Source organism: Acomys minous (assembly GCF_964271855.1).
Source record: "Acomys minous genome assembly, chromosome: 4".
Classification (NCBI taxonomy): domain Eukaryota; kingdom Metazoa; phylum Chordata; class Mammalia; order Rodentia; family Muridae; genus Acomys; species Acomys minous.
Window position 1 is genome coordinate 131,796,735 of NC_140486.1, and position 12,975 is coordinate 131,809,709.

At 48.4% G+C, this 12,975-nt stretch overlaps 1 protein-coding gene across 3 annotated transcripts in view; it reads left to right on the forward strand.

Annotated features, from left to right (window-relative positions):
• The window catches only part of MYOM1 (myomesin 1), a 114,673-nt gene that overhangs the window by 13,033 nt on the left and 88,665 nt on the right, over positions 1-12,975 (forward strand). For all 3 annotated transcript variants that reach the window (XR_014778843.1, XM_084779907.1, XM_084779908.1), the window contains 3 exons: positions 2,713-2,853; positions 5,415-5,700; positions 6,532-6,689. Coding sequence is in view for 2 of the 3 variants with exons in the window: in XM_084779907.1 (XP_084636033.1) it covers positions 2,713-2,853; positions 5,415-5,700; positions 6,532-6,689 (585 nt within the window). In the remaining variant the exon portion in view is untranslated. The remainder of the gene's footprint in view (positions 1-2,712; positions 2,854-5,414; positions 5,701-6,531; positions 6,690-12,975) is intronic.

Below are 12,975 nucleotides of genomic sequence, written 5' to 3' on the forward strand. Positions count from 1 at the left end.
AAAAAACAAAACTCAGCTGCTATGATTTACCTGTGAGACTAGGGTAATCTCATTTAGGGTATGTCCTATGTAATAAGTTCATATTTGTCTTACAGGACAAAAGGAGCAAACAAAAATAATAGAGCGTCATAACTTCTATTGCAATCAAACATTAAAAAATGAGCTTGAGAAATTTGTAGAAACAATAATGAAAGAAATAGAGTAAAAAAAAAAAGAAGAGTAATGAGAAAATACCATTGTACTCAAAATAAAGAAGGCAGCAATACACTCAATATCACGGCTTATTTTGTAGACAAATAGAGTAAAGAGGTAGAGGCAAATAAATACCGCTCTGAACTTAGACGGGTATCAGAACAGGCTGTACTCTGTGACCTGCAGTATAAAATGCAGTCCTTTTGCTGGAACGGCCAGCCAGGGACAGATTGCACTCTGGCTTCCAGTTGGTAAGCAATCCACAAGCTCAACTTGAAGGTTCTAACCTTTAGCTTCAGAACTGTTCCGTAGACGTGAGCTAGCTGTCACCTTGGGTAGAAGAGTAAGGAGGCCGTGTGCCACTTCCATGTGATCACACCAGAAGATCAATGGCAGTAGCCCACCCTGCACACATAACACAGTGAACACACATACACACACACACACACACACACACACACACACACACACACACACTCAGAAACTGGGCCCTGTGCACCCTGTAAACCCTTGACCCGGGTGTGGTGGCGCACGCCTTTAATCCCAGCACTCGGGAGGCAGAGGCAGGTGGATCGCTGTGAGTTCAAGGCCAGCCTGGTCTACAAAGTGAGTCCAGAACAGCTAAGGCTACACAGAGAAACCCTGTCTTGGAAAAACAAAAACAAAAACAAAAAAACCTTTGACCCTTATTTTCTTGTACAGTGCTACTTACTTCCTGTACTGTGTATGTTTGGCCCACGTTCTGCTTTTGATGTAAAAAAAAAAGATTAGTTACTCCTTGTGTGTTTGTGCTTCCATAAGTCTGTAAGTGCCACATGCACACAGGTGCTCTCAGAGGCCCGAGGGCAGAGGCCGGAGGGCAGAGGGCAGAGGCCTCCTGAGCTAGAGTGGCAGGTGGTAGTGAGCCAGCAGCTGCGTGTCCTGTGAGAGGCCTAGGTGCTCTTCGTTTGTGTTTTTGTTTCCCGAGACAAGGTTTCTCTGTGTGGCCCTGGCTCTCCTGGCACTAGCGCTGTAGAACAGGCTAGTCTCAAACTCAGAGGTCTGACAGCCTCTGCCTCCTGAGTGTGGGGATTAAAGGTGTGCGCTGCCACCACCTGGTTGGCAGTGAGTGTTCCTGATGGCATAGCCTTCTCTCTAGCATGTCTGACCAGTTTTGAAACAAATTAGGCAATGACCAAGGTTTGACTAGTCTTAACTGGCCTCTTGATAGTCCCAAGAGATAACCACTCGCAGGGGTCACCTTCTTGTCAGGAGTTCTCCACACCAGGTACTTTAAAAATATTATTTTCTTTTAGAATAGCACAACTCTTCAGGAGAAAATTAGGTATAGAGAGTTCCCTCACAGCCTCCTCTTGTTGGCGTCCTTCATCACCATGGACACCCAGGGATTCTCAGTCTACACGTTGCCTCCTGGGAGTCCATGTGCTGGAGTTTATGAAATTGTCTTATGAAAAATACAATTTGATTAATTCAACAACTATAAAGTTAAGGCTACATTTTTGCTTTGTTTATTATTATTATTATTATTTTACAGTTTATACTGTGTCCACCTCACTAGTGAGAGCTTTCCACTCATTCAAACAAGAGCCACCTCTTTGCACACATTTGCCTCAGTGAGCATAGTTAAATATAAGTGCCCCAGGGTCCCTTATTCTGTCTCACTCTCCACCAAATGCCCACACGATGAGAACATATTTGGTGAGTTCAGGGTTTCCTCAGCTGCTGGAATCTGCCTGCAGTAAGTACACAGAGCTCTCACAGTGAGAGTGCCTCAGGTTCTGCATCAGAATAGCCCAGGGTCCCCTGTGGAGAACTGTCCATTTCCCGTTATAGTCTAAGAGGACTTGAATACAAAACGTATCAAAACAATTTATATATTTGTCTATGTGCTCAAGACCCTGGGCTTAATTCCTAACACAAAGTGAGAGAGAGAGAGAGAGAGAGAGAGAGAGAGAGAGAGAGAGAGAGAGAGAGAGAGAGAGAAGGAGAGAGACAGAGATTGATTTATCTAGACTGCCTAAATTTCAAACACTATTTTAGCCATGAAGGGTTTTTAAAAATATCAACATATCAGCCGGGCGGTGGTGGCACACACCTTTAATCCCAGTACTCAGGATGTAGAGGCATGCAGATCGATGTGAGTTCGAGGCCAGCCTAGTCTACAAAGTGAGTCCCTAACCCTAACCGTAACCCTACACAGGGAAACCCTGTCTCAAAAAACTAAAAAACAAACAAACAAACAAAAAAATTCAACATCTCTCTCTCTCTCTTTGCCCTTGAAATTTTAGAGGGAAAAAGTCATGAAATCACCATTACTGCCTTTTCTGTGTCTGTCTAGAGTATATTTGCACATCTGTAGTCCTTCTAACTCTAATCTATCTCTGAAGGGAAAACATAAAAATGTAGAGACCTAAGGTTCTGGGAACTCCCCTATGTAATGACCCCCGCCCCCTGCTTTATCAGTCCTTGGATATCTTCAATGCACGTGTGTTCTGTCTAATATTAGGAGTCTTATTTCAGACTTACAGATTCCAGTCTGCTATTAGAAGATTACTCATCCAAGTTGAGCCCCCAAACAAAGAGAGCCAAGCGGAGCCTTCTGTCTGGAGAGGAAACTGGAAACCTGCCAGGCAACTACATGGTGCCTATTTACTCTGGACGGTGCGTGCACTTTCTCTTCCTGTGTGTAGCTTATAAGTATGGAGTCAGTAGTCCTAACATTCATCGTGGACTCACTATATATAGGTTTTAAAAGGACTTAGGAAGCTTGGAACACACACTGAGAAAGACAGGCTTGTTGAAACCAAGGCATTTCAGTTTCAGATGTTTTTCTTACACATAGGATGCACACATACAGGCAAGTGAAAATACTCACACACACACACACACACACACACACACACACACACACACACACACCAATAAGTTAATCGTTAAAAAAAAAATCCTGGCAAATCAGAGTCTAACTCTTTATTATAGAAGAACGTGTCAAGAAAGACAAAAGAGAAGGACAAATGATTAGGACATGATGCTGTTTTCCTGGTCAGCCGACATGGGAAACAGGGCTTTAGGTGTTAGTGAGGAAATACTGTTGTAGTCGACACACATAAAGTAAAAGAGTCAAAGGTATCGAGCCCGGAGGAAACAGGGTGAGACGTGGAGGGGCAAAGGGAGGAGGGAGAGAAAAGGCACGAGAGGTCCACATACGATCAAAGTTTAATATGTGTATAGAATGTCAACAGCAAAGCTCATTACTTTGCAGAATTAGTATATGTGATAATAATTTTTAAATTATGTATGTTAAAAACCCAAACTATAAAATGTTGGGGACTGAAGAAGCCCACCACACACCAGAGCCTTGTGTGGCATCAGGACAGGTTCCTGCGCACAGCAGCCTGGGATGTGCACTACAGCAGCGCAGCAGCCTGGGACGTGCACTACAGCAGCGCAGCAGCCTGGGATGTGCACTACAGCAGCGCAGCAGCCTGGGATGTGCACTACAGCAGCGCAGCAGCCTGGGATGTGCACTACAGCAGCGCAGCAGCCTGGGATGTGCACTACAGCAGCCTGGGATGTGCACTACAGCAGCGCAGCAGCCTGGGACGTGCACTACAGCAGCGCAGCAGCCTGGGACGTGCACTACAGCAGCGCAGCAGCCTGGGACGTGCACTACAGCAGCGCAGCAGCCTGGGACGTGCACTACAGCAGCGCAGCAGCCTGGGACGTGCACTACAGCAGCGCAGCAGCCTGGGACGTGCACTACAGCAGCGCAGCAGCCTGGGATGTGCACTACAGCAGCGCAGCAGCCTGGGATGTGCGCTACAGCAGCACAGCAGCCTGGGATGTGCACTACAGCAGCGCAGCAGCCTGGGATGTGCACTACAGCAGCCTGGGATGTGCACTACAGCAGCGCAGCAGCCTGGGATGTGCACTACAGCAGCACAGCAGCCTGGGATGTGCACTACAGCAGCCTGGGATGTGCACTACAGCAGCGCAGCAGCCTGGGATGTGCACTACAGCAGCGCAGCAGCCTGGGATGTGCACTACAGCAGCGCAGCAGCCTGGGATGTGCACTACAGCAGCGCAGCAGCCTGGGACGTGTACTACAGCAGCGCAGCAGCCTGGGATGTGCACTACAGCAGCGCAGCAGCCTGGGATGTGCACTACAGCAGCCTGGGATGTGCACTACAGCGGCGCAGCAGCCTGGGATGTGCACTACAGCAGCACAGCAGCCTGGGATGTGCACTACAGCGGCGCAGCAGCCTGGGATGTGCACTACAGCAGCGCAGCAGCCTGGGATGTGCACTACAGCACCGCAGCAGCCTGGGATGTGCACTACAGCAGCGCAGCAGCCTGGGATGTGCACTACAGCAGCACAGCAGCCTGGGATGTGCACTACAGCAGGGTCCTCGTACTAACATGTCAGGCCTGGATACTTGATCTCCATCTAGTTGTAAATTGTCATCTTTCCTGGAGAAAAATCCCTACCTTATCTTTTACTATAAGAGCACACTGCATTGACTAGTGAACCTCCTTGGGCAATTCACTGAACTCCATTAAGCCTTGTCACCATATCTCTAACCTAGGAGTGACAGTGCTTACCTTGTGTGGTTTTATTTGGATGGGATGAAATATCCTATGTGAAAGGCACCAGAAGCATCATGAGAATCATTGCTCTTGTCATTCTTAGTGTTGAATGAAGACACTTCCTTCTTTTTTTTTCATTTTTTTCTCCTTTATTAATTTATTCTTGTTACATCTCAATGGTTATCCCATCCCTTGCATCCTCCCATTCTTCCCTCCCTCCCATTTTCCCCTTATTCCCCTCCCCTATGACTGTTCCTGAGGGAGATTACCTCCCCCTGTATATGCTCATAGGGTATCAAGTCTCTTCTTGGTAGACACTTCCTTCTATAATGAAGAATTAGACTGTGATTTACCAGGATGTTTTAGATGACTTACTTGTCGTTGTATGTGTATGAGCATTTTGCTTCCTGTATGCAAGTGTATCACCTTTATGTAGTGCTCATGGAGCTCAGAAGAGGGCAGTGGATCCCTAGGGACTGGAGCTACAAGAGGTGCAAGTGCGCCTGACTGGTGCTCAGCCCTGCCAGCCCCACGCCAGGGTTTCTGTGGGCATGGCAAGTGCCTGCCCGAGCTCAGAGAAACACGGCAAGCTTGTCATCACCCCACCATTTCTACCCTCTGCTCTGTTGTTTCAGCCAAGTGCACATCGGTGGAATTAGAGACACAGAAGAAGAAAGAATTAAAGAAGCTGCTGCTTACATAGCTCAGAGGACTCTTCTTGCCAGCGAGGAAGCAGTCGCAGCATCCAAGCAGTCCATGGTATCCAAGCAGTCCACGGCATCCACACAGTCCACAGCATCCACGCAGTCCACAGCATCCAAACAGGCCACGTCCACCCTTCAACGAGAGGAAACGTTTGAGAAGAAGTCGAGGAATATTGTGATTCGAGAAAAAGCAGAAGAGCTGTCACTGAGGAAAACAGTAAGGAGAGCTAATTTCAGGGTATTTATAAGGGTGGAAATGTGTTTCATAAGCTGTGTGTGAGCGTGGGTGTGTGTGCACAGATAGGTTTGCTTCAAGAGCAGGACTGTGCGGGGTTAGGAAACAAAGCTAATGGACCAAGGAGACCAGACATCAGAGTGTGTGGGTCAAATGAAGGCAGGCTTTGGAATGTTAAATTTCATGGAAATTCAGGTTTGAAAGATGTAAGTAAGTTTCTGAAGCTACTTTAGGAACCCACCCCAGGGATGCTGCTCAGCCTTAGGGTTTTAAATAACCAAGCTCACCTTTAAAATCAGCAAAGAAATGATTTTAACCTCCGTGTAAAAATAAGGATCCAAAATATAAAAATTAGCTCTGAGAATGCAGTAAGTTGATACTGCTTGCACAAGGCATAAAGCCATGGGTTCAGTCCCCACCAGACCACAAAGTGGGACATGATGGCGGATGCCTGTCATCCTTGCATCCTGGCATGTCAAGCCAGTTGGGAGGCTGAGGCAGGTGGATCACTGTGAGTTTGAGGCCAGCTTGGTGTACATAGTGAGTCCAGGACAGCCAAGGCTACAGAGAGAAACCCTGTCTCAAAAAACTAAAAAAAAAAAAAAAAAAAAAAGTCGAGCCAGAAAGACCAGAAGTTTAAAGTCATCCTTGGCTCTAAGGTGCGTCAGAGGCCAGCCCAGGCAATATAGGAATCTATCCCAAAAGTAAAACAAAACAAAGGAAAAGCACAACCTTGGCTGCTGCCTGCTGCTTTTGCACGAGACGTGGCTTTAACTTGGGAGTGTTTGGTTGTGTGACTGCTCACTTTTTCAGATAGAAGACACCCAAGCCTATCACGGAAAGTTAAACGAAGACCACCTGCTCCACGCTCCCGAGTTCATCATTAAACCTCGTTCTCACACCGTGTGGGAGAAAGAGAACGTGAAACTGCACTGCTCCGTAGCAGGCTGGCCAGAACCTCGTCTCACGTGGTATGTTTTCCGGGTGGTCCCGGAGCTGAGGAGGTGGGCGTGGGAAGGTTCCTGAGCCTATGTAGACGCGCCGTGAAGCTCCAGGTCCCACGAAAGACCTAATCCCAAAAGTACAGTGGAGAATAATTGAAGAAGACACTTGATGTCAATCTGGTCTTCACACGTACACAAACCCTCACACTCGCATGCATACACACTTTACATGCACACACATGTACATGTACACATGCACACATAAATATGTATTTATACACAAAAAACTAAAACTCAGAGGGCTTCCGCCTCTATCCCTCCTGTCTCAAAATCAAAAACAAAAGCAACAATAGCAAATGCCAAAAATTGCTATGAATTACTATGGTAAATAATTTATAGTAAACTAAAATGAGAAATGCCACAAAAATATTTCTAACACTTCAGCAAAAATAAATTTTTTAAGTTTTAACTTACAAATTGTGAAATATAAAAGTAAATTAAAAGTTAATTGCTATTGGCCCCACCCTTCCTTATGACTATAAAGTTGTACCATCCAACCTTTAAAAGAACATTTCTTCTTTTTAAAAAAAAAATCAAGCAATCAATCCAACAACAACAAAACAGAGCCAGCAAAATGGCTCAGCATGTAAAGGCACTTGCCAGCAAGCCTGATGACCTGTGTTCAAGCCCCAGGGCCCACAGAGATAGAAAGAGAAGCCCAACTCTCACAACATGCCTATACACGTATCCATCCTGTTCTCCCCCCCTTCCCCCATCCCCCTCACCCCCCTCACACACACACAATAAATATAATTTTAAAATTATAGCTAGATGTGAGTCTCATGCGTGCCTTAATCACAGCACTTGGCAAACAGAGGCAGGAAGATCTCAGTGAATTTGAGCCAGGCTGGTCTGTCTAGTGAGCTCCAGGATTCTCAAAAAGAGGATTGCAAGTTCAAGACCAGCCTGGGCTACATAGTGAGACTCTGTCCAAAAACCAAACGAAAGCATTCACCAACCAAACTGTAAATAAACAACACAGCTGTCTAATTACTGACTTAGAGATGAAGTTCATTGGCAGAGCACCTGTCTTGTGTGTAATTCCATGAATTAGTCTCCTAACACACTCCACCTACTTATTAATGAGAAAGAAAATCCGGACATTCACATAGAAATCCCTGAAGACAAACACATGCTTAGCTCCCATAAGTACTATTTGATAAGTAAAAAAATCCTTCTCTCATAAATGGAAATCTATTAATTTTTAAAATAGAAGACATCCTACTCTCATTCTTTCTCTGTCTGGAGGCGGTGACTTCCTTTCACTGAGACTCACTCTTTACAACAGTTCTCTCAGAAGGGAAAAAGCTGGAAATTCCAGAGGAAGTTTTCACGCTCAGTGGAGAATACAGGCCAGAACAAAAGAACCGGGAAGCAACTAAGAAAACGGTTTTCTACTTCTGAGTGGGTGGCAAGATGGCTCTGTGGGGAAGGTGCCTTCTGCGACTCTGAGAGCCAGAGTTGTCCCTGGGCGAATACACTGACAGTTGGCTATGGCGATAACAGGGTCAAACCCAGGTGCGGAGCAAGAAGCTTCCACCGCTTGGAGGTCACGTTCCAAAAGCAAGCATGAGGCTAGTAGTCTGAAGTGGCCGTGAGGCTCTCCCAGAGAGGACCACTGACCGTAAGCCGGGCCATTCTGTGAAGAAACAGGTTCTTCATGGGGTCTGTGAATCTGCTGGGACATTATGTCACAGCATGGGTACAAGATGTATCCCCTCTTCCTCACAGAGCAGGGAACTCATTACCAGGCAAGACCCAAAGTTGCTGGTGATTACGTTGTTGGCTTTCGGGTTTCTTTGGTGCCTAACTGCCGCCTCCTGGCCCTGACAGCGAGTACGGATGTGAGAGGAATATGGGCCCTGGGTGGGGGAGGGGAGGTGAAGCGAGTACATTTGTGAGGGAACTGGGACAGTCATGCTGCCTCACGGAGAGCAGCTAAGTCCTGAGCCATGCCTTTCAGAGGCATGTGCCCTGGGAGTCTGGTTCCCTCGGAGACTTTTCCAAAGACGGTTTGGCTCCAAGTTTCCGTTGGCTGCTGTTGGATCGTGGGAGTCTGAGGTCTAACAAATGTGAGCAGGCAGCAGCTGTTCGCCTGGCAGATCTCACATTGCTAGCCACGTCTATTTAGGTGGAACTTAGAAGTTGCCCAGAGAACGCCGCACAGCAGAAACACAACACTCCCCAAGGCCAGGCACAGAACATGTTGGCACTCTCAGGTCACCTGGAAAGTAGAAAGAGTCCTGTCTGTGTGTCTTTGTTCTGTAGAAAAGAGGATGCTGATACACCAGGGTGGTGACGCAAGCCTTTGTGGAGAAGGGTCTGTCAACATGAAGGAGATATTGCTGTGGAGGAAAAGTGACATTTTAATGTTTAGTATGCAATTCATACAATGGCCTGCTTACCATCTATTGGTTTAAAGGGGGAGACAGAACTTACATTGTTTTATGTGCGTGCCTCCTGGAAGGCTGTGCTAGACCCTGGCAGGGAGGGATGAAAGGCACTATGTGCTGAGCAGCCTCCTTCCTATGTCTCTCGGCGAGACAACTTGCATGCCCAGCTTGTTCAAATGGACCGATAAGACTTAGAGAATGAAAGCAGCACATGCTCTTTGTGGGGCGGGGGTGCATCTCAGGTGGGGGTGCACCATCTCAGGTGGGGGTGCATCATCTCAGGTGGGGGTGCATCATCTCAGGTGGGGGTGCATCATCTCAGGTGGGGGTACATCATCTCAGGTGGGGGTGCATCATCTCAGGTGGGGGTACTTCATCTCAGGTGGGGGTGCATCATCTCAGGTGGGGGTACATCATCTCAGGTGGGGGTGCATCATCTCAGGTGGGGGTGCATCATCTCAGGTGGGGGTACATCATCTCAGGTGGGGGTACTTCATCTCAGGTGGGGGTGCATCATCTCAGGTGGGGGTACATCATCTCAGGTGGGGGTACATCATCTCAGGTGGGGGTACATCATCTCAGGTGGGGGTACATCATCTCAGGTGGGGGTGCATCTCAGGTGGGGGTGCATCATCTCAGGTGGGGGTACATCATCTCAGGTGGGGGTGCATCTCAGGTGGGGGTACATCATCTCAGGTGGGGGTGCATCATCTCAGGTGGGGGTACTTCATCTCAGGTGGGGGTACATCATCTCAGGTGGGGGTACATCATCTCAGGTGGGGGTACATCATCTCAGGTGGGGGTACATCATCTCAGGTGGGGGTACATCATCTCAGGTGGGGGTGCACCATCTCAGGTGGGGGTACATCATCTCAGGTGGGGGTACATCATCTCAGGTGGGGGTACATCATCTCAGGTGGGGGTGCACCATCTCAGGTGGGGGTACATCATCTCAGGTGGGGGTACATCATCTCAGGTGGGGGTGCATCTCAAGTGGGGGTGCATCTCAGGTGGGGGTGCATCATCTCAGGTGGGGGTGCATCTCAGGTGGGGGTGCATCATCTCAGGTGGGGGTGCATCATCTCAGGTGGGGGTGTATCTCAGGTGGTAGAGTGCATGAAGCCCTGGCTTCTATCTCCAGGACTGTACTAACTGGGCAAGGTGGCGAAAGCAAGCCTGTAATCCCACAACTCAGGAGACAGAAGCAGGAAGACCGAAGTTCAAAGTCAACCTCGGCTATATAAGGAGTTCAAGGCCAGGGCAGGGTACATGACACACACTGACTCAGAGAAAGTATTATTTGTGCAAGGAGAAGATTGCTTTGGTTGTGTGCTTTAAAAAAAAACAAACCAACTGGATTTAACTGGATTCCTATTCTTACGCACTGAGCCAACTCTGCAGTCCCAGATGACTGGTCTTTACAGTAGCTGCAGCCATCCCTTTAAGCTGGATTCTCAGCAGCGTTCCCATCTGTGGTGGGATTCAGCGTGCTCAAGGTCATTGGGCTTGCATGGCATCGTGATAGCAAAAGGGTCCCAGAGCATCTTCATTTCCCGGATTTCACGGAACTGAAGAGCTCTCCCTCCCACTCCTCATCATCAACATTAGCTCTGCGGTGAGGTTGACACTTGTGTGTGCAAGGATGAAGCACGTTTTACACGTTAAATGGACAGAGTCACAGGGCAGTAGAGCGTTATTGTGAAAACTCCTCATCAGTTAGTGTCTCATAAACCGCATGAAAAGCTAAGGGAAGTGGCGTCCACACGGAGGGAGGAGTTAAGTCTGCGGGAAGCAGTCCCCGGTGCGCATTACTCTCCACGGCTGGCTAGTGATGACTGGCTAGTTTGGAATTCCACTCTCCAGAAACAACAAGCTGTGAAGTGTGGTGGGGGGGGGCAGGCCAAACCCCTTCTTTCCCCTCTGACTTAACACTGGAGCCAGCCAGTCTCAAGTGACCCAAACCCGAGAGCCTCAGAGCGGCTATTCCCTGCAGAGCAGAGCAGACGTGCTCCCTGCCTTAGGCCTCTCGTACTGCTCTAACCAGGGGTTTCATTTCCTCTTTCTTTGTTTGGTTTTTTGTGTTTCGAGACAGGGTTTCTCTGTGTGCCCTTGGCTGTCCTGGACTCACTTCGTAAACCACGCTGGCCTCAAACTCACAGAGATCAGCCTGCCTCTGCCTCCCCGAGTGCTGGGATTACGGGTGTGCGCCTCCGTGCCCAGCTAACCTGGAGTTTCTTTCTCTGACATGTTGAGTTCTGTAGCATTCCAGGGACAAGTGTTGTGGATTTTAAACCAGTTCCCTCAGCCAGGTGGTCACACTAGAAGAACTGTGAGTGTTTAGCTGGGAACCTGTAAGGGTGTTAAGCCGAGTAGTGCTGGGGGGGGCTGGGGGGGGCAAATAGAACCACAGGAGCTGCAAAACACCACTTTAACTCAGACTTTATAGAGGCATGGACAGCATTGCTGACTAGAAGCCAACCCGGTGTCAGTCACTCGGTCAGGCAGCACATGCCACAGTGTTTAGTGCCACATTGCTCCCCTCATGCTGGGAAGAACGTGGGAGAACCTGCCAGCGCGCACAAGGCAAAGCAAACCCCAAACAAGCAGGCGGAGCTGCTCAGCTGAGTCTCGCTCGACCCAAGGCAAGCTAATCAGAGAGCACACCCCTTCGCCCATGAACATGGGAGCGTTTGGGATTAAGAGCTGCTGATGGCTGTGTGTGACCACAGTGTCTAACACCTGAAGCCACCCCCAGGCTGTCAGGAAGCAGCATGCGGTCTGTGAGCAGGGAGAGGGCGACACAGCACACCTGCCATCCAGCCGTGCCTCCTGGGCTACAGCAACCAATGGCCTTCATTTCAGATCTGAGGGAGACAGGATTCAAAGCCTCAGTTTACTGATCACGCTAGTCTTGCCTGTGCGCATGAGGTAGGGCGGCTGAGAGAGAAGCGAGGGCTCCCTTGCTGCTGCCTCTCCTCTTCTTTTTAAGGGGGAAAAAAAAAGAGGGATGAGTAGGTGAGCCTCATGAGGCGCCACAGCACTGGCTACGGGGACTTGAGAGGATCAAGGTGCCAACTACAGGATGGAAGTCAGTGCTTCACAGAGAAGCTCCCCCCGCACGGGCCGCCTTCTGAGGGCAGCAGCAAGCAGTAACCAGGAACGGAACGGCTGCTAGGCTCCTGTCATGATCGGACGTTATTTAAGCAAAAGCCATGCTTACTTATGACAATAACGGCCTTTCAGCACAGCGGCACCGTTCTTAAGGACAACACGCAGGAATGGGAGTAGGAGGAAGGGTTTGCTTTCCTCCCACACAGAGAGCCAACAGCAAAACCAACACAAAGCTCTGCATTCTGCTGTGTTAGTAGTCGCCGACTTCGCTGTTGGCTGTAACGCCCAGACAAAGAAATGCATGTTCTATATATAAAGAGAGTCTGTGTGAGTTTATGTTGGACTCCACACACCCGTGTGTGTACCAGCACCCAAATGGAGCGCAAGTATATTCAGCACCCAGACTTCTCCTTCCTGCCACGTGCTCCACCTCAGGACCATCCGCATCCTGACTTCCAGCAGCAGCAGCAATGAGTCATTCTGTTTCCTATTTGATATAAACCAGTCGCTAACCCATTCATATTTCATGGCGGCAACTTTTCATTATAGTCATGTCTGTGATACGCACACAGATTGTGACTGGTTCACGTTTTTTCATGTAAATTTTAACAAAGAGTAGAAAGCACTTTGAGAAGTTTTATTGTGGTGCTAGTAAATTTAATTAAGCTCAGGTAATTTGTGTTTTTTCCCTTCCTTCCTTCCTTCCTTCCTTCCTTCCTTCCTTCCTTCCTTCAATAGATAGAATTATT